At 38.0% G+C, this 25,048-nt stretch overlaps 1 protein-coding gene across 1 annotated transcript in view; it reads left to right on the top strand.

Annotated features, from left to right (window-relative positions):
• IKZF3 (IKAROS family zinc finger 3) overlaps positions 1–25,048 on the top strand; it is a 74,974-nt gene that overhangs the window by 20,913 nt on the left and 29,013 nt on the right. The window contains exons 2-3 of the mRNA XM_006774309.2: positions 1,559–1,612; positions 2,938–3,039. Of these exons, the coding sequence (XP_006774372.1) occupies positions 1,559–1,612; positions 2,938–3,039 (156 nt within the window). The remainder of the gene's footprint in view (positions 1–1,558; positions 1,613–2,937; positions 3,040–25,048) is intronic.

Here is a 25,048-nt window from a genome sequence, read left to right as displayed (position 1 = left end):
ACGAATTCGTGCACCGGGCCTCTAGTATATCAATGAAAGTATTCAATCTGAACAAAAGAGAGAGAAATGTTGAGGGGGAAAAAAGAACAGAGTCTGAGGGAACTGTGGGGGAAATATGAAAAAGTATAACGTATATATGCAATTGAAATCCTAAAAGGAAAGGAGCAAGAGAATGGAGGAGGAAAATTATAAGAAATAATGTCCAAAAATTTCTCAAATTTGGTGAAAAACATAATTTTACAGATAAGTTCAATGAACCCAAGTGGGATAAATTCACATAAAATCTACCTAGGCATATCAAGCCAAAATTAAAGAGAAAGCCAAAGGTAAAGAGAAAATCTTAAAAGTATTTGAGAAAAAGAATAATATATAAATATTATCACTAACTTATCAGAAACAGTAGAGGCTAGAAGACAGTAGAATGACATTTTTAAAGTGCTAGATAAAAACTGTCAACCCAGAATTCTATATCAAGTAAAAATATTCTTTAGAATTGAAGGCAAAATAAAGATATTTCCAAATAAATTAAAACTAAGTTGTCATTCACACAGTGGCACCACTAAAAATGTGAAAGGAAGTTTTTTATTTTTTTATTATTTTTAAAAAAATTTTTTTATTGAGTTCAGAGAAGGGAGAGGGGGAGAGAGATAGAAACATCAATGAGAGAGAATCATTAATCTGCTGTCTCCTGCACACCCACTACTGGGGATCGAGCCTGCAACCTGGACATGTGCCCTTGACTGGAATCCAACCCTTTAGTCCAGCGGTTCTCAACCTGTGGGTCGCGACCCATTTGGCGGTTGAACGACCTTTTCACAGGGGTCACCTAAGACCATCCTGCATATCAGATAGTTACATTACGATTCATAACAGTAGCAGCATTACAGTTAGTAAGTAGCAAAGAAAATAATTTTATGGTTAGGTCACAATATAAGGAACTGTATTTAAAGGGCCAGAAGGTTGAGAACCACTGCTTTAGTCCGTAGGCTAGTGCTCTATCCACTGAGCCAAACTGGCAAGGGCTAAAGGAAGTTCTTTAGACTGAGTTCCACAGATGGGAGCTCAGGTTTTCATTAAAAAAAAAAAAAAGCACCAGACATATTAAGTATGTGGGTAAATACAAAGCACTAATTTTTCTTCTTAATCTCTTTTTTTAAAAGACAATATAGCAAGTTTTTTCCTTCTTTTAAAAAAATTATTTTAGGGAAGGAAGGGAGAGAGGAAGAGACAAACATCAATGGATTGCCTCCCTCATGTGCCCAACCTGCAAGCTAGATGTGGGCCCTGATGGGGAATCACACCCACTACCTCCAATCAACTGAGCCACACCAGCCAGGGCTCTTCTTAATCTCTTTAAAATACAATTGCTTGTGTAGCTAATACCTTTTATACTCCTTGAGGCACTTTTTAAGGAGGATATAGAGAAAGAATAGTCTTGCTGTGAAGAGGAAATCTGCTGCTAAAGCTTCCAAAATGGTATCCTTATTAATTTTAGGATTCTCAAATCTGAAAAAATTTTTCTCTAAGCAGCTAATATTTATTATATATACTTTTTCAGATATAAAACCAAATGTGGAACTGAAAAGCAGTCAGGAGCAGTCTGTGCCTACAGGTAAAGTAGCATCAGTTCTTTCCTGTCTAGAAATAGAACTTCACTGAAATTACCAAAGAAAGAGGAACATTCTGATTGCAGTAAAAATGCTATGGAAATGTGTTGGGGAAGAAAAATATGGTTGTGTCTTCCTGTTACAAAAATAACTCATCAATTTAGATCATATAAGTTCTTTGGTATTTTAGGACCAAACCATACCCCACCTACTGATTCGTTTGAAGAAAGACAGTTTTTGTTGAGTAATATAGTAGCTTCTATTTGAACAACTTGAGCTTTTCACTCTAGAACACTGATCAAACTTTTTTTGTAAAGGGCCAGATAATAAATATTTTAGATTTTCTGGGCCACATATGGCCTCTATTGCAGAAACCTCTTTATATTTTTTACAGCCCTTTAAAAATGAAAAAGCCATTCTACCTCCTGGGCCCATGCAAAGACAGGCCATGGTTAGATTTGGCCCTTGGGCTATAGTTTGCTGACCCCTGCTTCAGAATGAACTATAAACATTTAAAATAATTTATTTCCCCCAAATAACTCCTATGTTTTCTCTGTTGATTAACTCACTTTTTAAATCAAAGCTTATGTTGTACTAAAATATTTATCACTTAAATGCTGTTTTGTGTTACTGTGAGTTGTACCATTTTTCTTGTGAGTGTTCTTTTTGGGGTGAGTTTTTTATCACATTTATTTTCATGTAGGAATTTTGTTATTTGCTGGGCTGAGTCTTTTTAATATATTTTTATTGATTTCACAGAGGAAGAGAGAGGGGGAGAGAGAGAAACATCAATAATGAGAGAGAATCATTGATTGGCTGCCTCCTGCACTACTGGGGATTAAGCCTGCAACCCAGGCATTTGCCCTGACCTGGAATTGACTTCCGATTCATAGGTTGATGCTCAACCACTGAGCCACACTGTTCTGGCTCCACATAATTACATTTATAATGTGAACAGAAAAGGAAAATAGGAAGCTTACTCTAAGGAAAGCATCTTTCCAAAATTGGATTATATTAGTATTTTCAGGCTAAGTATTTCTCATCACTACATATCAATACTTCTTGGTCATAAATAGCAATAACATTCTATCAGATATTGTAAGATATCCCAAAGGAGAGAGAATTTCTGTACAGAAAGAACCTGAGTTCATTTTAACTCAGGTGAAAGAAATATTCAAGAAAATCATGTTTAATGGAAAAGTGTATGAACCCTGGATATATTTCTAAACCTCAAGAGTTTTCACATAGATCGCACTTAAATCTACTTTATACATGTTTATAAAAAATAGTTTAAGTTGACTGCATAGTTAAAATTCTTTTTATCTCCTAGAAGGTCCAGTGATTTTAAATGACTACAATTTAACCAAACCTCATGAGACAGAAAATGTGGACAGTGCAGAATGCCCAACCAATGAAGATGAAGATACGGAAGGTGAGCCATAGTGTACAGACAACTAATGGTTATAGATATGGTTAAAACTTAATATGAAGAAGAAATGAGGAATTCTCCAAGGAAAACTTGTATTTGTGGATTGATTTGGGAGTAATTCGGTTTTATTCAGTTTGCAAGTATTTGCATTTAATAATTTGCTATATAGGTTATCCACAAATTTTGAGAATTTAAGGTATTCAGTATTCAAGTTATACTAACTTTTTAAAGTGTTATTTTTACACCTTTTCACTATAAAAACAATACATGTTCATTATAGAAAGATTTGTCTGGGGTGTTTTCCAACACCAACAACCAATTCTTCAAATCTTAGACACCAGCTGGGAATTCAAAAATTCAATTATCATACTAACTCCTGGAGTTAATGCTGAACCCACAGGTTAAGGGATGAGTTTCACAGACTGCTCTCACTTCAGACACAAGTTGTAAGTACCAGATCCCCTGGTTACCTGCACTAATTCTAGCTTGGCTACCAATTCAGGGTTTTCCACAAACCTCCATCAGGTTTGATAAGTTGCTAGAACGGTTCACAGAACTTAAGAAAGCACCTTTCTTTCTATAGCCAGTTAATTATAAAGGATACAACTCAGGAACAGGCAGATGGAGCAGGGTATGGTGTGGGAGAGTTTCCATGCCCTCTGGGCATAACACTCCCACAGCTTTGATGTGTTCACCAACCCAGAAGCTCTCTGAATCTCATTGTTCAAAAGTTTTTATAGTGCTCAATCTATAGTCCCTTCTACTCTTCCTGGTGGTTGGTGGATGGGGCTGAAAGTTCCAATCCTCTAGTCACTTGGTCTTTCTAGTGACCACCCCATACTGAGGCAATTTAGAGTCCCCACCCTAAGCCACCTTAGTAGCATAAACTCAGGTGTGAGTGAAAGGGACTTGCTATGAATAATAAAACATACTATCACTCAGGAAATTGCAAGAGTTTTAGTAACTCTGTGCTAGGAATCTGAGACTAAGACCAAATATATTTTTGTATTATACCACAGGACACCCTCTGGTCTTTGACCATGAATCTCTTATAGCAAAAGGATCATAAAGGTCAAGAGATCCTGGAATAGGGGAGGAAGAAACTTGCTTCTTGCCTTCAGGGTTCTTTCAGCTGTTCTAATAATTAAACCTATAGGATGCAGGTTAACCAGAGAAAATAACCAAATCTAATTACGTTCATCTGTATGGGGACCCCACATACATGAGAAAGTCAGAGATCCCACATTGAGAGGTTCAGAGACAAAAAGGGAAAACGAGGTATATATGACATTCTGAGCTAAGGATGAGGTAAGATACCTCAGGACTTCAGGGGATCTTAAACAATCAATGTTCCAATGGTCAGTTCTAATTCTCTATGAAAATATTATTATGAGCAGGCTACCTCTCTGCCCATTGGTTGACATTATGGGCTATAAAGTGTATGCCTTGGTCTGAAGAAATATAACTTGGCAGTCCAAATTGGTGCAATGGCTCCTGTTTCAGTTCTTTTTTAGTACTCTGACCATTTGCATCTACCACCACGTAAGCGAAGTCTAATCCAGAGTCAATGCTTTTGTCAAAAACCCATTTGTAGCCCTTTTGGGGCTACTGCCATTGGTTCCGTATAATCCACTTGTCAGCTATGTGCTGGGCCTTCTTCCTGAGGAATCTTACCCATAATCATCTGCAGCCTCTGTATCACTTGTTAATAGAAGAGTTTGGTTGGCATTCTGAGCCTCAGAGGGTGAAAAAGGAATATGTCCAGATTCACCTCTCTTCATTTCTGTGGTCCTCAAATGTCTACTTATTTCATGAACCCAAGTGGCCACCTTAAGCAAGTACATTGCAATATTCACTCATTGGTTCTATTCACCTTTTCAAACCTGGAAGGGGGTTCTTCTGATGGGTATTGACATGCCCTACTTTAATGCACCCATCGTATTCCCACAGTGATTTCCATAAGGCAATGCCCCATATGGGCATCCTTTAATAGACCAAGTTTTCATTGTCCTTCCGCATAGCCATATAGCCAGACTATTGGCCAGGCTATTGGCCTTGACCCATGAATTCTCCTGGTTCATAGGTTGATGCTCAACCACTGAGCCACATCAGTTGGGCTATATATGTGTTTCTTAAAGGAAAAAAGAAAAAAAATGTTTCTTGGGATCATTTGTCTTAGATACTTAAGGGATCAAGTAATAGAGTTCTATGTCTAAAACTTCTGAGATTCAAATCACAGCTTCAACTAACATTCCAGCTCTGCCTAGCTATACTTTAATTTGTACTAGTTCTTAACCACAGAGACTGAAAAATGCTGCCTGGCACAGGATGTGGTCATTTGTGCTGAGGAAAGGCATATGGTGTTGTACCAGCTTTATGCAATTTCTTGAAGGTGACATCCATGGAGCCACACTCAGAATGAGGCAAATAACTACCATCAGCTTGCATTTTTCTGAGTTAGGGTTTCTTAGTTCTGGTAGGTAATGCCATTAAGTATATGTTTGAAATGATGGTCCCTATACAACATTTGGTCTGAAAATTTAAAATTTATGTTAGAATTTGCTCTGGGTTCAGAGATAGCAATGAGTTTTATATTCTCAAGTAGTTGGGGCGGTGGGGGAGGAGGACAGATTAAATACCCAAAATAAAAAAAGAAACCAAATAATTTCTATTCAACAATAGGAATTTAAAACAAATATTGTAAAAACCCATGTGGTTCTAGGAATCCATACAATAGTTTGCGGCCTCTGAATTAGACCTGTTCCAGAAATGCTTCTAAGAAGAAAAGAGAGAGATTCAGCCCATGTGATCTACTTGTTTTGGGTCATTTTCAACTGCTGTAGCTGCCTTTGCTATTTCTATCACCTTACCTCTAAAACATGTCAATGGATTGATGGAATATCTGTGAGTTTTTCTCAGATATTAGGGCTCTGGGAGTGTCATACAGTACTTGGTATAAACTAGAAGGTATAATCAACCATTCTAAATAATTTGGGAGAGAAGAAATGGTTCTTCTTTCTAAGCCTGATTTAGAAAGAAACGAATAGGTTAACTTTAGTGTTGAAAAAGTAATCCATTATTTCATGATTAAGCTCCAAATTGATTACTGTATTATTAATGTTGGCATTTAATCTGGTCATTTGCAACAGGTTATAACCAGGCCTCTGCCTTTTATTTTATTTTTTTTTAAATATATTTTTACTAGAGGCCCGATGCACGAAATTCGTGCAAGAGTAGGCCTTTCTTCGCCTAGCTGCTGGCACCAGCTTCCCTCTGGCACCCAGGACCCAGGCTTCCCTTGCAGCCCAGAAGGACATCTGGTCTAATTAGCATATTATGCTTTTATTATTATAGATTGATTTCAGAGAGGAAGGGAGAGGGAGAGAGAGACAGAACCATCAACAGGCCCCTGTTTTTTAAAAAAAACTATAATATGAACAGTATATTTAAATTACACATGCTAAATTGTAAAATAATAGAATTGAAAAGTAGGTGGTGTGGCTCACTGGCTTAGCGTCAACCTATCAACCAGGAGGTCACAGTTCAATTCCCTGTCAGGGCACATGCCCGGGTTTCGGGCTTGATCCCCAGTAGGGGGCATGCAAAAGGAAGTTGGTCAATGATTCTCATCATTGATGTTTCTCTCTCATCATTAATGTTTCTCTGTCTCTTTCCTTCTCCCTTCCTCTCTTTGAAATCAATAAAAACCATTTGAAAAAGAGAGAGAGAAATGCAGTTAATGGTTGCATAACTAAGGTAGAACCTCAGCTTTTTATTTTAGTCCTTCTTCCTCTGAAATTGGATGCTCATCTTTGCCATTTCCCACTTAGAATATGGAAGGAAAGATTCTGTCCTGGCATGTATGTTTTGAAGTTGTGATTCTACATGCATATGCTGGTGGCATTACTTTTCTATCTTTGAATAATTAGGGAATATTTATTTGGCTACTAACTCCCTGCTTTGAACACTCTACTGGCCCCATTTTCAGCAGCCCCCTGCCAACCACCATTCCTTTCTACTTACACTTGCAGTTTGTTCTGGAGATGCTACAGGGCAAAAAGTACACAATGTACCTCACTATCCATCAGCATCAGCTATTTACCCTAAGTTGTACATTTACCCTTTGTTTAGTTTCATAGGGCTTCTACAACAAATGACCACAGTGGCTTAAAACAACAAAACGTTATTCTCTTACAGTTCTGGAAACTAGGCGTCCCAAGCAAGGTGTAAGCACAGTCATTTTCCTCTAAAGCAGCGGTCGCCAACTCGTGGTCCGTGAGGTCCAAAAGGTTGGCAACTGCTGCGCTAAAGGCTCGCCTTTTACAGGCTCTAGGGAAGAATCCTTGTCTTTTTCTAGCTCCTGGTAGCTTCTAGCTATCCTTGGTGTTCCTTGGCTTGTGGCAGCATAACTCCAGTCCCTGCTTCTGTCAGCACATGGTCTTCTTCCCTGTCTTCTCTTCTTGTAGGGACACCTGTCATTGGATTAAGGGCCTATCCTAATCCAATGGGACTTCATCTTAACATTGACCTTATTTCCAAATAAGGTCGCATTCAGAGGTTCCTGACAGACATTAATTTGGGGGGATGTTCAATGCTAGTACTATATCCTTCATCTCCCAAATTTTTACAACTGAATATAAAATATACCTGGTCCTCATGAAATAGATTTCTTTTTAATTAATTGTACAGTGGTGATCAATTACTGTGTTTGTTTAAGTACTTTTGTTGGTAAGAGTTAGTATAGTACGTAATTCCATGAGAAAAGTTGAACTTGATAATTTTTTGAAAGGCCTTGCATTTTCTCTCTTGCAATACCTTATGTGAAGCTTAAATCAAAGATAAGAACTTTCATTAGAAAGTGTGCTCAAAAAATTTTTCCCTTAGGAGATAAATTCCCATCTTCAGTAGCTTTCCATGTCAGAGTCTCAGTCTCTTTTGAGGTGTACAACTTTTTTGCACTCATGAGAAATACAAATTACTTTGATGCTTCTGAAAGGGGAGAGAAAAAAACAAGCCACATTTGCGGTTTATGGATGCTAATTACTGCTACATTCAGATGTGTGAAGGAGGGGCCTATGGCTGGAGCGAGCTGGGAGAGACCAAGTAAGCCTCGCCTAGGCGCTCACTGAGGTTCCAGCGGTACTGCTCATACACGCAAATATATGCTTCAAAAGGAAGTGCCGTTTTTTATCAAAATATTACATCTCTCAAGCCCAGATCAAGACCTGTCGCTCATGGGATGCAGGGGTTATCTTACAAAATCAGCAGTACTTTGCTGCAGCAGTTCACTCACAGGGGATTTCTGTAAGTACTCACAATGGCAGAGAGGCGTTATGGCTTCTACTGTGTCAACGGGTAAGTTCTGTTGGTGATAAAACCCAGACACTTCTCCTTGAATCTTTTAAACAAAAAACATCATATTAGAATTTTTCTTAACCAAGCTGTATAGCACAGTGAACTACAAGGAACTTACAGGAAGATATTTGGCATCTGCCAAAGTGAAAGGGATTGCTATAAAGGTTGACAGAAAAATGGGCCTTTCCGCTGTCCTTAGGGGTCTTCTGAGACTCTTCCCCTCCTTTTGCTTTTCTTTAACTGTGGAGCAGTAGTACTGGTGCCTCCTAGCAGTGAAACAAGATGAGTATGAAATAAAATGGATTCCAGTCCAGTTGGTTAGTGGTATATGAAATACCTGTATGTGCCTGCTAACTTGCCTAGCATCAGTTCTTGCCAAGTGAGTTTTTCTGCTCAAAGTTTGACACCAGTCATCATGTCCTGGGCCATTGTATACCCTGGTGCAATTTGGTAACCACATGAAGGCACTCTGCTAAGAGATAAGCGAGGAGTCCCAGTGATGTGCCACAGTCAGCTCATAATCCATTGTTAAATTTTCAGGAATTTTGTGAGCTGGCTGACTTCATGTTGGTAGCTTGAAATAGGCCATGGTGTTTATACCACTGACATCAGCAAATGCTACAGAAAAAAGCCCATCCTCCACGCTTTGATTTGTAAGCATTTACCAGCGCACCATTGGACTGAGGAATGAAATCCTGTTCTGGCTCACCAGGTCATCGTTTTTCATAATTTGTCAGAGAGGCTTTTTTTTTTCTTGTAATTTGCACGAAGGAGAATAGTTTTGGAGATCAGATGAGTATATGAGTTCTCTCCACAAAAAGGTAGATAGGATTCAAAAATTTCATCTTTAAATATGGAGGTCACATTATTGTAAATTTAATTAAATATAGGAGTTTGGGCTAGATACTATTACAAAAAGCATAAAGCAATAGCGGTGAAGTTTAGACTAGACACAATTGACCATACATTAAATTTAAAAAGTCCCAAGTGATCATGAGGCAGTCACTTCCCACCGAATCCCATGGCATAAGAATTTTAGCTTGCTCCTGCCAGAGACGGGAGGAGCAGAGGACAACTGGAGGCAATCACCATTCTTGTTGGATCCAAATCTATACATATTGCACTGTGGCAGGGTCTCACTGTACTTTATTGTTTACCAAAGAGTTGATGAGGTGGCAAGGACAGAGTCTTTTTTAGTCTTATTCTTTTATGCTATAGTTTGGGGTACACAGTAAAAGCTCAGTATTTCTTCTTCTCTCTGCCTTTCTACCCAACCATTTATCCATTCATCCCCTGCATTGTTCCTACTGCTCACTAAATCATTGTCGGTTACATAAAGTGAAAAAGAGCATATTGCGTACATCTTGACAATGTGGTCTTTTTTTAGCAGTGTTCTTCAACCTGGGATAAATGGAAGACTTTCCAAGGATTACATGAATGTGGATAATTTTAAGAGAATTAATTGCCAGGTCTTCAATTTCATTATGTGTTCTTTCCTAAAACTCTGCCCAGTAAGGCTGGTGTAGTTAAGGTTCTCCTTTCTGTCCTCCTCTTTCACAATGATCCTTCTCCCCTTTGTAAAGAAAGGCGTATCTCTTAGGTATTTGCCATGAAATGCTAGTATACATACTTCCAGGATGCCAAAAAAAGGGTCAATTGGATAATTCCTTTAATAAAAAACTTTCATAAATGCATCTCCTTTCATCCATCTCATTCAAGAGATACATTCCCCAAATTTTTACTTTTTATATTTAATAATTATTGATCAAGATTTGTAATATACCTATATTTTATCAATTGTATGCTAATAATTATAATAATAACTCAATCCAGAAGAAATTTTCTAATGGAATGTCATGGTAACAAAAATATTTTTAATTTATATATATTGTTGTAGAGACATGTGACAGGATTAACAATAGATGATGCAAGCCTAAAAGAATAATAGATATGGATAAAATTCTATGAGGAAAGTGAAATTGAAATAAAAATTTAAGAAAATTTATGATTAAAAAAACTTATGTATTTTTAAATTTGTGATGGAGTAGATCAAATCACTAAAATGTATATTCCATTAGATACATTTGAAAGGGTGCAATAATTTAAACCATCATTATTTACAATAAACAAAAATTGTTTTAGGCCTTTAAAGTTTTTATTCGGGTACCCTTGAAAGAATTTTGCAAAATTTTGTTTCTTATACAAAGTAGATATTAAATTGACACCTAAAATTTTTATTATAATCCACAAAAAATTTAAAGGCTAACCATTGTTATATAAAGTATAGCACAGAGGCACCTTCGATTTAAACCTGAGCCTGTTTAAAGGCATAATACAAAGATTCTCACCCTGAGATTTCAAGATTTGAGAAACCTATTAAAACTATGTGAAATTTTGTGTCTATGGACATGTGTACATTTTTTGGGCAAGGAGTACAGTTCTTAAATGAGGTCTAAAACTCAGAAAAGATGAAAAAGCCCTGACCAAAGTGTATAAGGTCTTAAGGCATCTTAACTTTGCTATTTTTATAATAGTTTCATACGTAATGGACTATAGAATTGCTGCCAGCATAACCAATTATGGTTCAGTTTTGTATGGATATAAAATAATATATACTAATTATGAAAAAGTCATGTGGTAGGTACAATCCCCCTTTCTTTAACACCGACCTGAAACCTGTCTTAGAGCAATCTTTTTATTTTGTTCCTTGCTGATTCAAAGCCTTTTCTTAATTTTGATGGAAAAAGTTGCAAATGCTTCATCCATAGTAAAATGCTGGATGGAAATTTGGAAAAGTTTTGAAAAGAATAGACATCATCTGCCCTTGACAATTCTGTTATGTGGTTCCTTCCAGCATCTAATACTCAGTAGTCTAGTAATAGGTTAGCATAGTGTTCAGGCTTAGAAATAGGAAAATTACATTTAGAAATTACAATTCCTTTAATAAAATTCAAATGACAACACAGTAGTATTAAAGCTTTGGATTTTAAAGTGTCACACACATAGCAGATTAATGAAGATGTCAGTGCCAGGCCTAAAGGAGGGCCCCGGTAATCCACCCCTTGGTGTATAACCTTCAAATACCAATAAACAAGATTATCTGGATTTAACATGTGACCTTTCTCATTCTGACTGGTAGGTCCAGATGTTTTCTCATTCAGCTGCCTGGTTGAAATCTGCTTTTTAACCAACAATTGCAATTGGATCTAGATTTGAGATTTCAGGAATGATGGTCTTAAAAACTAGATTTTGCAGTGAGTGATGCTATCTAAATGGTAACCTAGGGAGACCCATGATTTAATAATTAAAAATAATTTGTAACCTCATGGTAGGTATTTCACTGTATTAGTCTTAATGGCATTAAAGACATTGACAAGATTTGTTAGAACCAACCTTTTCTGCTCATGCATCTACAAAAGCAGAAATCCCAGTCATGCCTTTCTTACCCTTTGTTAACCTCAAGGAAGTTCATGGCAGCCCCAGAGCAATAGGAAAAGGCTCTTAATTAGCTTCTCTTAAGTCAGTCTAGGCTTGTGGCCATGATTCTGTCACCAAACTTTGGACACAACTTAATGTACCTTTGTTACCTCTCTTTATTGCTTGGAGCCCAGAACTATTTCTGGCTTTTTTGTTAATCCTCACCTGAGGACATTTTTTTCCCAGATTTTTTTGTTGTTGTTAATCTTCTCTGGAGTATATTTTCTCCATTGATTTTTTTAGAGAGTGGAAGGGAGTAGGAGAGACACACAGAGAGAAACATTGATATGAGAGAGACACATCAATTGATTGCCTCCTCCATGCACTCCAACCAAAAGTGGGGATCAAATCTGCAACCCAGGCATGTGCCCTTGACTGGGAATCAAATCCACAACCCTTTTGGTGCATGGGCCGACTCTCTAACCATGTAGCAACACTGGCCAGGGCTCTGGCATTTTTATATGAACTGTTCCTTGCTCATTATCACCTTGAATTTCTGATTCTAGTCCTTCAGGTTATACACGGTTCTCTCTCTGAGACTGTATAGAAAATATAATTTATTTTCTTATGAGAGCCTCAGTGAACCCTCAGAGAACTTCCCCGTGGACTTTACTACTGTTGACTCATAGGTTCAGGACAGTGCTCATTAATTAAATAATAAAGCCTAGTAAAGCATACTAAATTGTTAACAATAGAGAGTGAGGCCTAAAAGCACATAAAAAGACATATAAAGCATAAAATATTACAAAGGAGTAATATAATTAGAAAACTGGATATTTATAGATTTTTAGAACAATTTAGAAAGAGCAAAAATCAGTAATTACTTAGGTGTTCTCTGAAGTTAATAATAAAGTAATTAAATGTGGGAGATGTCCTGAGGCCAGCTCTTTTATAGTTGATTATTTCAGCCTGCACTTTGTGTTGTTTTTTTTTTAATCTTCATCCAAGGAATGAGGATATTTTTTCCATTGATTTTTAGAGAGAATGGAAGGGAGGGGGAGAGGAGAGAAATCCTATATAATAAAAGGCTAATATGCAAATTGTCCCCGTGGGAGTTCAACTGGGAAACCAGGAGTTCGATCTCTCACTATGATGTGCGCTGACCACCAGGGGGTAGTGCGGAACATGACGGATGACCAGAAGCAGCAGCGGGGCACTGAGGGAGCGAGGGAAGGAGGAGACAGGGAAGCAGGGAACCTGATCAACCTGATCACTGGCCAGGCCTAGGGACCCTACCTGTGCAAGAATTTCGTGCACTGGGCCTCTAGTATTTATATGAGAGAGACACATTGATGGATGATTGGTTGCTTTGGGATTGATCCTGCAACCCAGTTTTATTACCTTAACCAGGTTCCCAATGCTCTAACCACTGAACCACACTGATCAAGGTTACACACTGTGTTTTTTAACATAACACTCTTTGAAAAGGGCATGAAATCAGTTGTATAGGACCGAAAGGAGTTAAAGATAGTCTTATGAGGATTTATCATATGGAAGTAGCTCAAAAGGCTACACGTATTATGATGTTTCTTGTAGTAGTGGTGAATGAGTAGCCGAACTCTCAAGACAGAGTCAGTATCAGTATAACTAGCTATCAGTTAGGTTTTCTAAATCCTTTTAGGGGTCTTTTTTAAAAAAAAAAAACAGCTTTAATCCTATATAATAAAAGGCTAATATGCAAATAGACCAAACGGTGGAACGACTGGACGCTCAATGCAGGAACTGCCCCCTGGTGGTCAGTGCACTCCCACAAGGGGAGCACTGCTCAGCCAGAAGCCGGGCTCATGGCTGGCGAGCACAGCGGCAGTGGCAGGAGGCTCCCTGCCTCCACAGCAGTGCTAAGGACCCACAGGGAGCGGGCCTAAGCTGGCAGGTGGACATCCCCTGAGCAGTCCCAGACTGGGAGAGGGCACAGGTCAGGCTGAGGAAACCCCCTGCCCCCCAGTTCACGAATGTCGTGCGCCAGGGCTCTAGTGTGGTTATAACTTGCATACCTGTAAGTGTTCAATTCAGTGATGTTCAGTAAATTTATAGAATTGTGCAACTATTGCTATGTTTTAAAACATTTCTTTCACCTGTTTGCAGTCAATCCCTATTCTTGCCCCTCTGCCCCAGGCACCCACTACTCTGATTTATGTCTCTATAGATTTGCTATTTCTGGCTATCTCTTGTAAAAGAAATAATAACAATGTGTAGTCTTTTGCTTCTGACTTCTTTTCATTTAGCATGTTTTTTTACATCTATCAGGTTGTTGCATGTATCAGTATTTTTTTCTCTTCTGAATAGTATTTCATCATATTGACATAGATTTTGTTTATCAGTTCACCAGCATTCTGATTGTTTCCATTTTTTGGTTCTTATGAATAATCCTGCTGTGAACATTTGTGTACAAGTCTTTGTGTGGACATATGTTTTCATTTCTTTTGAGTAGGTAACTAGCAGTGGAACTACTGGGTTGTATGGTCAATTTATGTTTACTTTTGTATGAAATTTGTCTATATTAGTGCCCTGGCTGGGTAGATCAGTTGGTTAGAGCATCATCCTGATACACCAAGGTTGTAGGTTCAATCCCTGGTCAGGGCATGTATGAGGAGCAGCCAATGAATGCATTAATGATGTGTTTTTCTCTCTCTCTCTCTAAAAAAAATCAATAACATTTTTAATAAAAAGAAACTGTCTATATTAGTTATCAATTGCTATATAACAAATTACCCCAAACCTTAGAGCCTAAAACAATAGAAATTTATTATCTCAGAAATACAGGCACAGCTTATCTGGGTCCTCTGCTTCACAGTCTCTCACAGGGTATTGACCTGGACTGTGGTCTGGTCTCACCTGAAGGCTTGATGAGGAAAGGATCAATTTCCATACTCACTCCTGTGATTGTCAAGATTCAGTTCCTTGAGGGTGTTGGACTTAGGGCCTCACTTCCTCCCTGGGCGTTGACTAGTAACTGCCTTGGGTTTTTGCCATGTGGGCTCTCTAGTTTACTTCATCAGAGAAGCACCAGAGAGAGAAAATAAGAACAAGCAGAAGTCACATCTTTTATAAACTAATAACAGAAGTGATTTCCCATCACTTTTGCCATGTCCTATTAATTAGAAGCAAATCACTAGGTCCAGCCCACATTCAAGGGGAGAAATTATACAAGGATATGAATTCTAGGAGTCAGGAATCATTCAGAACCATTTTAGAAGGCTGCCTACTCTTGTACCAAACTTTTTTCTAAATGGCTGTACCGCTTTACATTCCCACCAGCAACACATTCAAGTTCCATTTTCTCCACATCCTCACCAACATAATTGTTGCCTGTCTTTTTGATGATAGCCATTCTAGTGGGTGTGAAGTGATGTCTCATTGTGGTTTTAATTTGCATTTCTCTAATAACTATTGATGTTGAATATCTTTTCATTTGCCTATTCATTTGTATAATGTCTTTGGGGAAATGTCAATTCAAATCATTTTCACAGTTTTAATTTGGTTATTTGTCTTATTGAGTTGTAAGATATTTTCATTTATGAATCATGCTTTGGTATCAAATCTAAGAAATCTTTGTGTAGCCCAAGGTCACGAAGATATGTGTCAGCTACTATCCTAGGCTTGTATATACATTGCTTTGCCTACTTTAATTACTGTAACAACCCTGTTAGGTGTACATATTATCATCATTGAAGAAATGAAAAAATTCACAGAAGTCAAGAGACTTGCTGAGATCACACTGCTAGTTAATATAAGTTGAACTGACATTCTTACTCCAAAGCCCATGCTCTTTCATCAGAACTTAAAAACAAAAAACATTCAAATATATTTTCAGTGGGCAAAATAAGAGGGAAATAACATATTGTTCCTTTCTTATCATTACCAATACTCATTCTGATGCTATTTGAATACTGTTAGTAGAAACCTCTCTATCCGTGATTTTTCTTTCAAAATATATTTTTTATTGTTGATAGTATTACAGATATCTCCCATGCTCCCCCCCCCCTTTACTTCCGTCCTCCCAGTCCCTACACACAACCCAGGTCTATCCATGATCTTAAAAGTTGCCTTTTGAAACAAAAAGGGGTGTGTACTCTAGTTTGTTGGTTAGATTTCATTCTAGTATTATACTGCCAGACAGTATTTCTTCCAGTTTCTGGTGGAGCTAGGATGCATCTTTGCTCGAAGCCTTTAAGTGTTACTGGGCAGCTGTTAAACAGTTGTTACACTTTACCCCCAGGGATGAACATGTTCCAGTGACAAGATAGCTTATTCCCTTATGTGCTTTTACCATTGTACATTCACCTAGGACAAGTGAGTGCTGAGTTTCTTTTCATGTGTCTTCGTGCTCTATTCCATTATTTGAGAGAGAGAGAGAGAGAGAGAGAGAGAGAGAGAGAGAGAGAGAGAGAGAGAAGAGAGGAAGAAAAGTCCAAATAATATATAGCAGGTGGTAAATTTTATATTATTTTGTACATATTTTCCCCCCAGAACCTAAACTACTCTCTTTATTAGAAAAGAGGTTAAGCCATGCTCCAAGTAAAAAAGACTTGTTATAGATGGTAGTCGACGTCCTTGGGCATCCACTGGCTCTATTGTGACCACGGAAGAATCTTAGATTTGTCCAAGTGGTTGCAGCCTGAGAACACTAATTGTTAATGTCATCTGTCACTAGAGAGCAACCAATGGGTGTATTGCTGCTGCTTTTTAAAGGGCAGTTTCTCTGACAAAATGTAGTCTTCAGACATGCTCTCATATTTAGTATGAATGTCCATTTTTATAGTTTTGAAAGAGTAATCCATTTCTTCCTGGAGGCACTAGCTCCTTGCAAATTTCATAAAAAACATTATTCACTTTGTTGATAAGAGTCCTTTTTTTTTTTTTTTTTTAGCTCCTGTCTCAGCTGCCTGACCAACAGTCTCTTGTATATATTTTGTTTTAATCAATTAATCTTTTTTTGTGTTTAGTTTATTGATTTTTAGAGCGAGGGGAAGGAAAAGGGAGAGGGAGAGAGAAATACTGATGTGAGAGCAAACCATCGATCGGCTACCTTCTGCATGCCCCCTACCAGGGATGGAGCTGGCAATTTTTTGCTGCATGGGATGACGCCCAACCAACTGAGCCACACTGGTCAGGGCAAAAAAGAGCAATAATTTTGGGGGAGAGCAAGAATTTTTTAACACTTAATTCTTATATCATTTCCTTCTCTTCCAAAAATCCTATAGCCTTTGGATCTGGTTGGCATACCTTAAGTAAGAAATGCTATTTATTGTGTTTCTCTGCTTTGACCTAATATACTAGCCTTAGGCAAAATCACAACCTGTGCAATTTTTTTTAACATCTCTAACCTTAATGTACTTGAAGTAAAGAACAGAATAATTATCTACTCCTTCCTTCCTTCTTGTTTTCTTTCCTTCCTTCCATTAATTTGGTAAGCAGTCACTGAAATGTATGCCAACCACAGTGCTAAAGCTTAAGGATGCAAATGGAATAATAATGGCATCAAGCAAGCATTGTGTAGATCAGTGGTTCTCAACCTTCTGGCCCTTTAAATACAGTTCCTCATGTTGTGACCCAACCATACAATTATTTTCGTTGCTACTTCATAACTGTAATTTTGCTACTGTTATGAATCATAATGTAAATATCTGATATGCAGGATGGTCTTAGGCGACCCCTGTGAAAGGGTCGTTCGAACGCCAAAGGGGTCGCGACTCACAGGGTGAGAACCGCTGGTGTAGAGGGAGAAACAAGGAATACTAGAGGAGGAGCAGGTTTAAAAGGAAGTAAAAAGGAGAGAAATAATGAAATAGGTTGCAGATTGTTAAGTGTGAAACAAGTGTAAGAAATCCAAGAAGTGATTGGAAGTATCTGTTGGGCTCAGCAGGAGAGACTAGGCTGGAAATACAGATTTGAGAGTCATCAGCAACAAAGAGTTGGATCAGGAGAATATGTAGAGTGAAAAAAAACATAAGTTTCAAGAAGCAGGACCCTGGAAATCATTCACACCTGAGACAGAGAAAGAGGAATAAACACAGGGAATAAATAGATGAGGTAGGAATAGGACCAGGCATGAATAGAGCTCGAAGAAGAGGTTCAAGAAGCAGGGACTGGTCAGGGCATCCTATTCCAAAGTGGTGGAGTAGGAGGGGCAGAAGCCAGACCTCTGTGGGCAAAGAAGTCAATTTAATTGTATTTGGATGACAATTTTTGGATTTTTCCAAGAATCATGTTTTAATATGCTTTAAATTTTTTTTATTCTGTTCAAGAAAGAGTGAATATTTTATACAAGGGTATTATGAATGAAAATTTAAAAATTTCATCTGGATTTATAATTGAAATGTGTACTAGGTACATACTTTAGTCTATCCTCTATTATGTTAAGCAACAACTAAAGCCTTAACCTCATTAAATGCATTTTGATTCATTAACTTTCATTGGATAAATGAAAGTTATTTTTTAGAATACTATAATACATAGGTTAAATGAGCAATAGAAAAAGTTTATAGTTATAATGGACAGAAATGAAAAACTACTTTATTCTATCCACTGAGCCAAACCAGCTAGGGCATTTCTTTATAGTTTAGAAGGAACTTTCACGCATCATGGTTTTCAATCCATACAACCCAAATAAAAAATTCACCTGGTCTCATATCTGAAGAGCTTAGCCCAACTGAGCAGCTCATACCTTACCTACTGCTCATGTGTAGTGTATTCCTGTTGTTAAAAGTAATAAGTCACCGAGCTGGTTTGGCTCAGTGGCTAGAGTGTCGGCCTGTGGACTGAAGGGTCCCAGGTTCAACTCCAGTGAAGGGCACCATGCCCAGGTTGCAGGCTCGATCCCCAGTAGGGGGCATGCAGGAGGCAGCCCATCAATGTTTCTCTCTTGTCATTGAAGTTTCTATCTCTTCTTCTCTCTTCCTCTCTGAAATCAATAAAAAAATATTTTTTTAAAAAAATAACAAATCTTCTCGTTCTAATGGGAAAGCAAGGAATTGCATTGAAATTATTAAACAAAATTATTTTTTTACGGCAATGAATGAGCTATTCGATAGTTGGACAAAAAGACAAAGATTAGCCTGGCTGGAGTGAGTGAGTTAGTTGGAGCATCATCCCGTGCACCGAAAGGTTGCCTGTTTGATTCCTTGTCAGGGCACATGCCTGGGTTGTGGGTTTGATCCCTGATCTCGGGGCGTGTACATAAGGCAACTGATTGTTGTCTCTCTCTCTCTCTGTCTCTCTACTTTCCTCTCTGTAAGCATGTCCTCTGGTGAAGATTAAAAAAAAAAAATAGACAAAGACTAATGTCATTAGTAAAATTGAGGGTGATTCCTTGGTTCCTTAGCAACTGAAACTGTCTTCATGTTTTAATGCTAGTACTCTTTAAGGGCAAATTAGATCTTTAAGGGCAAATTTAAAAGTCTGTGTTTTAATGAGAATTTAAACCAAACCAAATATTATACTGCTATCTCTTATTTCACCACAATTGAGATACTAATATTTTATCACTTATTAGTCTGATTCATCTTTGATAGTTTTTTCCTAACTTTAAAATGGGTGTTTTAAAAATTACTAGATATCTTTAAATTTTAAAGAAGAGAAAAAAGAAAACAGTGGATTGTTTAAATCAATGACCAAAACTTTCATTTTAACTGAAGCTTTATAATTTTACTGGTTAGCAGATATTAAAACTTCTTATTCTTTAGTTCTCACAATATCATTGTTTTTCCCCCTCCTCACTTTACACATAAAAATGTAAATTAGAAAATGGAAATGACCCATAATTTCACTATTTTGTTCATAATACAAAGAGGCATTGTGGGAAAAGAGAACAAAATTTTATAAGGAAAACTGTTCTAGTTCATGTATTTGTGCTATATTGGGTCATAGCAACAAACTCTGTAGACTAAATGTCTACAATCCATATATCTCCCATTTTGCTCTTTAGTGCTTCGAGCTTCTAAATCCTATTAACAGCTGTCAAAACCTGGTAAACTATTTAGATGCTTGCACAATTTGTTTAATTGGATAGTTAGAAAATGGCATGCTAGAAAAGCCCACCCCCTTTCTCTTAGCCTGGCTGAACATCTGTAGCATTAGGGCCTCATTATCTCTGAATTGGCATAGCAAATCAGTGGCATCATTAAAATGCCACATTAAGATGATTAAGCTTCTTTGTTATCCAGTTGACTTTTGCATGTGCTGAGGATTTCATGGTTATGACCCCCAATCCTTGTAAAACACTTAAACAACATCACCCTTTTGTGTCTTCCCTGTCTAACAGCCTTTATTTATTTATTTTGGCGGGAGGCGGGGGTGGCTGGTGTCCCTTCTCACAATATCTCTGGCAAATATAAGGCTGTTACTCCAAACTTTGTCCTTCTTTCAGTTACATCTCATAGTTCAGAGTGGAAATTCAGAGCCCTCTTTTTACACTGGGAAATTCCTACTTACAACATGCTAAAACACCCAACTGGCCTGTTCTCTTTGCCATCTTTGAGAGGTCCTTCTCTCCAACTGAGCGTTTTATGTGCCTGTAAAAACAAACTGAGGCACAGTTGGCTGAGACTGCTATTGCCCCTGAAGGATTTAGATGTTGGATCCTTTCCAAGACCCATTGTTTTTGCAATGTCTCAGGTGAAACCAAAAATGTCTACTCTGGAGTGCAAGCCTTTCATGTGATAACCATCACCCCAGGAAATGAAACCATGTGCATCAGCCCCAGTGAGCCAAGCCTTTGTTCTTTTCAGCCTACAAAATTCTCTGGTGTGTGTGTGTGTGTGTGTGTGTGTGTGTGTGTGTGTGTGTGTGATCTTCCTAAGAGGCCTTCAGAATATAGACAAAGATGGAAGCAATTGTACCCTAGAGTAGTTCCTTTAGAAAGAAGTTAATTTTCTGTAGGTTAGATTCAATTTAGACATATTTTGCTCCCCTCTGGGAGTGTTTAACAATTACCTTTATCAGCAATTTGTGGTTTGGTATATCCCTTTCTCCACAAGTTCAATTATAAAAGATTTATTCAGGAAACCTTTAACATTCTTTATTGTGGTATGTAGCATACATACAAAATGGCAAATATAAATACATGTATAGTTTAAAGTATAAAAAAATAAGTATCCATAAGAAGCAAAATATTGCTAGGGCCTATGAAGATTCTTGACAATCTTTCAAGGGGCAATTTTAGCTGTGTGTCTAAGAAACCTGATACATATAACAAGAGACTGGAATTTACAAAATCAAAATTATTCACATTACAAAAGCTGTATTCACTTTACAAAAGATTTCGGGATACTGTAGGGCAGTTCCTCAAGTATACTCAAGTATTTCTTGCTAGATTTTAAAGATTTTTTTTGTGTTTAGATGTTGCCACATAAACTCATCTCTGAATGTATAAGGTAAATCTGTGGAACAATATTATTGGTTATACATATAACCTTTTATGAACACATCAACTATACAAGGTGAACCTGTAGAGGTTAATAACATTATGCTAAATATAAAGTAGAATAAAGTAGGTATATGAGAAAGCACAGGAATTGGAAAAAAATTTTCTAATTTAGGATATCAAGGAAGACTGGAAGCAAAAGCATTTAAATAGCATCTGGAAGTTTGGTTAGAATGTTGATGTGGGGGAAAGACTGGAGAAGAGGCTTGGAAAACTGTGATTAGTCATATTGCTACTGTGTTTCTCAAACTTTAATGTGCATAACAATCATTGAGGATCTTGATAAAATGATAACTGATTCAGTGGGTCTGGGATGGGGCCTGAGAGTCTGCATTTCTAACAAGCTCCTCCTTGGACCTCACTTTGAGTAGCAAGGTTCTAGTCTAGGAAAAAGGATGATTCAAGGAGAGTAGTGAGAAATGGGATGATCAGGTATCGTCAGGGCAGGTTCTGGAGAGGCCCTTTTGAATATCTCACTAAGGAGTTTGGACCTTATTCTGTAAGCAAAATGAAATTATTACAAGTTTCTGAACAATGGTTTTAGTGCAACAGGATGGTTAATCTGACAATAGGATATAGTATAAATAGAGGTCACATACTCTGTGGGCCAGTTAGGAGGCTAATGCAGTGGTATATTCACGTACTAAGTAGTCTGTATATACTTTATGCAGGATACTGTGTTAAACTCTACAGCAGTGGTTCTCAAATTTCACTGTGCCTAAGATTTACCCCGAGAGCCTGTTTTTAACGCAAATTTCCCAATTAGTAGATCTATGGTGAGACCCCCAAAATTTCTATTTTAAAACTACACAACCTCTGGTTTTACATAAACAGGTTAAGCAATGTTACAGGGGATACTAAGTTAAAAAACCAAACCAAACCTGTGTATCTTCTGACCTCAGATAGTTTCCATGTTCATACAGGAGATGAGGCGAGTTTATTAGTAACTCAAAAAAGGATAGATTGTTTTGTAGCTGAGGGAACCAGGGACGGCATATTGGGGGGAAATTACATATTAGTTTGGCCTTAAAAGATATGTAGGATTTAGACCTGTGGCAAGGTGGGGAAAGACCTTTTAGGCAGTAGAAATAATGACATCAAGAATACTTAGTTGTTTAGTTTGGTTCATGACATCTGAGTAATCAAAATGAATGTTACAGTCCTAGCTGGTTTGGCTCAATGAATAGAATCTTGGCCTGAGGACTGAAAGGTCCCAGGTTTGATTCCAGTCAAGGGCACATACCCGGGTTGCTGGCTCAATCCCCTGTAGGGGGGCCTGCAGGAGGCAGCCAAGATTCTCGTCGTTGATGTTTCTATCTCTCTCCCTCTCCCTTCCTCTCTGAAATCAATAAAAATATATTTTTAAAAAATCAATAAATATTACAAAAGATAGGTTGGAGCCAGATATTGAAAGGCCCTTTAAAGTCTTTGTTTCTGAGTTTGTATTTTATCTTGTTGACAATGTAGAACATTGAAGAATTTTAACAGGGCAGTGATATGCCAGAGCTATCATTTAGGAAGCACAATATGGTGGTAATGCATAGGATGAGCTGGAAAGGAGAGAGAGAGGCAGGGAGAACAATGTGGAGGCCACCACAATAGATCATGGAAAGGGTCTGATATTTAGGATAATGGGCATGCAGATTGGACAGAGGGTACAAAAACAGAACCAATAAGTGATTAAATGTGGGGCACAAACAAGAGGAAGGAAAGATGGCTGTAAAGATTCTAGCCTGAATAACTGAGAAGATAAATAGGAGGCCTTTGGAAATAGAAGTCTGAAGAAGGGGAGATTATACCTGGGGATATATGTTTGGGGATTATTCATATAAAATGCTAGTTAAAGCCTTAAGAGTAGATGAAATTGCCATAGGAGAGAGGGTGGGGCGGGGAGGGGGGAGAGAGTTAAGGACAGTAGGAGGCAGAGGGAGGAAAAGGAGCTGTAAAGAAACAATCTGAAAGTCAAGGAAAGAAGATAGTTTCATTGGAGAAGTATAAGTAGAGGAGAACAGGAATAGTGATCTATAGTGTCGGGCTCCAGAATAATTGGGGAGAATAGTACACAAAAGGCCATTGGATTTAGGAATCAGGAAATTATTAATTTTCAGGGGCGCAGAATCAGTGAATTATGCAGGCTGAAGCCAGATGACAGGGAATTTTACACCAGTTTTGAGGCTATAGGAACAGTAAGCATGGATTACTTTTGTAGTACATCATCTACAAAATAATTTTGAGGGAGAATGAGTATAGTATAGATATGATGAAATGAGGTTAAACTGAATTGCAAATGGAATGGAAGAGAGGACTTGGCATCTTAGAGAGCCTGAGGACATAGAATCCTGGAGACTGACTTGATGTGAGATTGAAAGGAAAAGAATTCCAGTTTCAAGGCTTGGAGACCGAAAGAAGAAATGCCATTTGTAAATATAAAGAAGCCATACATTAGCTCTATCGGTTTGGCTGAGTGAATAGAGCACCAGCCTGCAGACTGAAGGGTCCCGGGTTCGATTCCGATCAAGGGCACATGCCCAGGTTATGGGCTCGATCCCCAGTGTAGGAAGGCAGCCGATCAATGATTCTCTCTTATCATTGATGTTTTTATCTCTCTTCTCTCATCGATGTTTCTAACTCTCTATCCCTCTCCCTTCCTCTCTGTAAAAATCAATAAAAATATATATTTTTTAAAAAGCCATACATTAGAACCAGGTTTGGGTTCAAAGATGGCAAGTTTCATTTTATATATATATATAGCTAATATACTAAGTGTCCGACTGTCTGACCGGTCGCTATGACATGCACTGACCACCAAAGGGCAGACATTCAATGCAGGAGCTGCCATGATGTGCACTGGCCATTTACAGAGAAATGGCACCGCAGACCTAGTGCCCACAAAACACTTGGCTTCCCCCAAGTGGGACACAGGCCCCACCACCACCCTGGAGTGACAGCCCACCAAATTGCAGCCAACTCTGCCGAGACACCATGGCACAAAATGTGGCCCACAACCCAGCCCAGCTTGAAACGGTCACTGTGGGCGCTGGGTAATGATGTCACGTAGCAACGCCCAGCTTCCTCTCCCTAGTGACTAGCCTCCTTGTAGTTTCTTTAGACTTGCTTTATAGACAGGTGCAAACATTTTACACTAACCAAGTGTCTCCCTGGAAAAAGTTTAGCTAAATCAGAAAGCAGATCTAATTAAGCAAGTTTATTCTATATATATAAAAGGCTAAGTTGACTTATGCATGCACGATACATATAAAGCTCTCGCTGACACCAGTCGTACGCATGTATTTCCATCTGTCATTGTCGATCGTAAATTTGGTTGACATTTCAATTATAGAGAAAGAACGAATAGCGATATTAAAATATTTCTTCTAATTTCCTTTCAATGTGCACAAATTCGTGCCCCAGGCCACTAGTGTATTAATATTTTTAAGAGTTAATAAGTAAAATGCCCTCTTTTTCTCTGTTCCAATAAATCTACCTCCTAGGGCAGTGGTTTTCAACCTTCCTAATGCCGTGACCCTTTAATACAGTTCCTCATGTTGTGGTGACCCCCAACCATAAAATTATTTTCGTTGCTACTTCATAACTGTAATTTTGCTACTGTTATGAATCATAATGTAAATATCTGATATGCTATATGTGTTTTCCGATGGTTGCGACCCACAGATTGAGAACCGCTGTCCTAGGGGATGGAATCTCTTCCTTAGAGCACGCTAGTGTTTTTCTGGTGGTTTTGATGAACTATATTTG

This window comes from Myotis davidii, unplaced genomic scaffold (genome assembly GCF_000327345.1).
Source record: "Myotis davidii unplaced genomic scaffold, ASM32734v1 scaffold327, whole genome shotgun sequence".
NCBI classification, from domain to species: domain Eukaryota; kingdom Metazoa; phylum Chordata; class Mammalia; order Chiroptera; family Vespertilionidae; genus Myotis; species Myotis davidii.
Note: the sequence above shows the minus strand (reverse complement) of the source record. Positions and strands in the feature narration are given on the sequence as shown.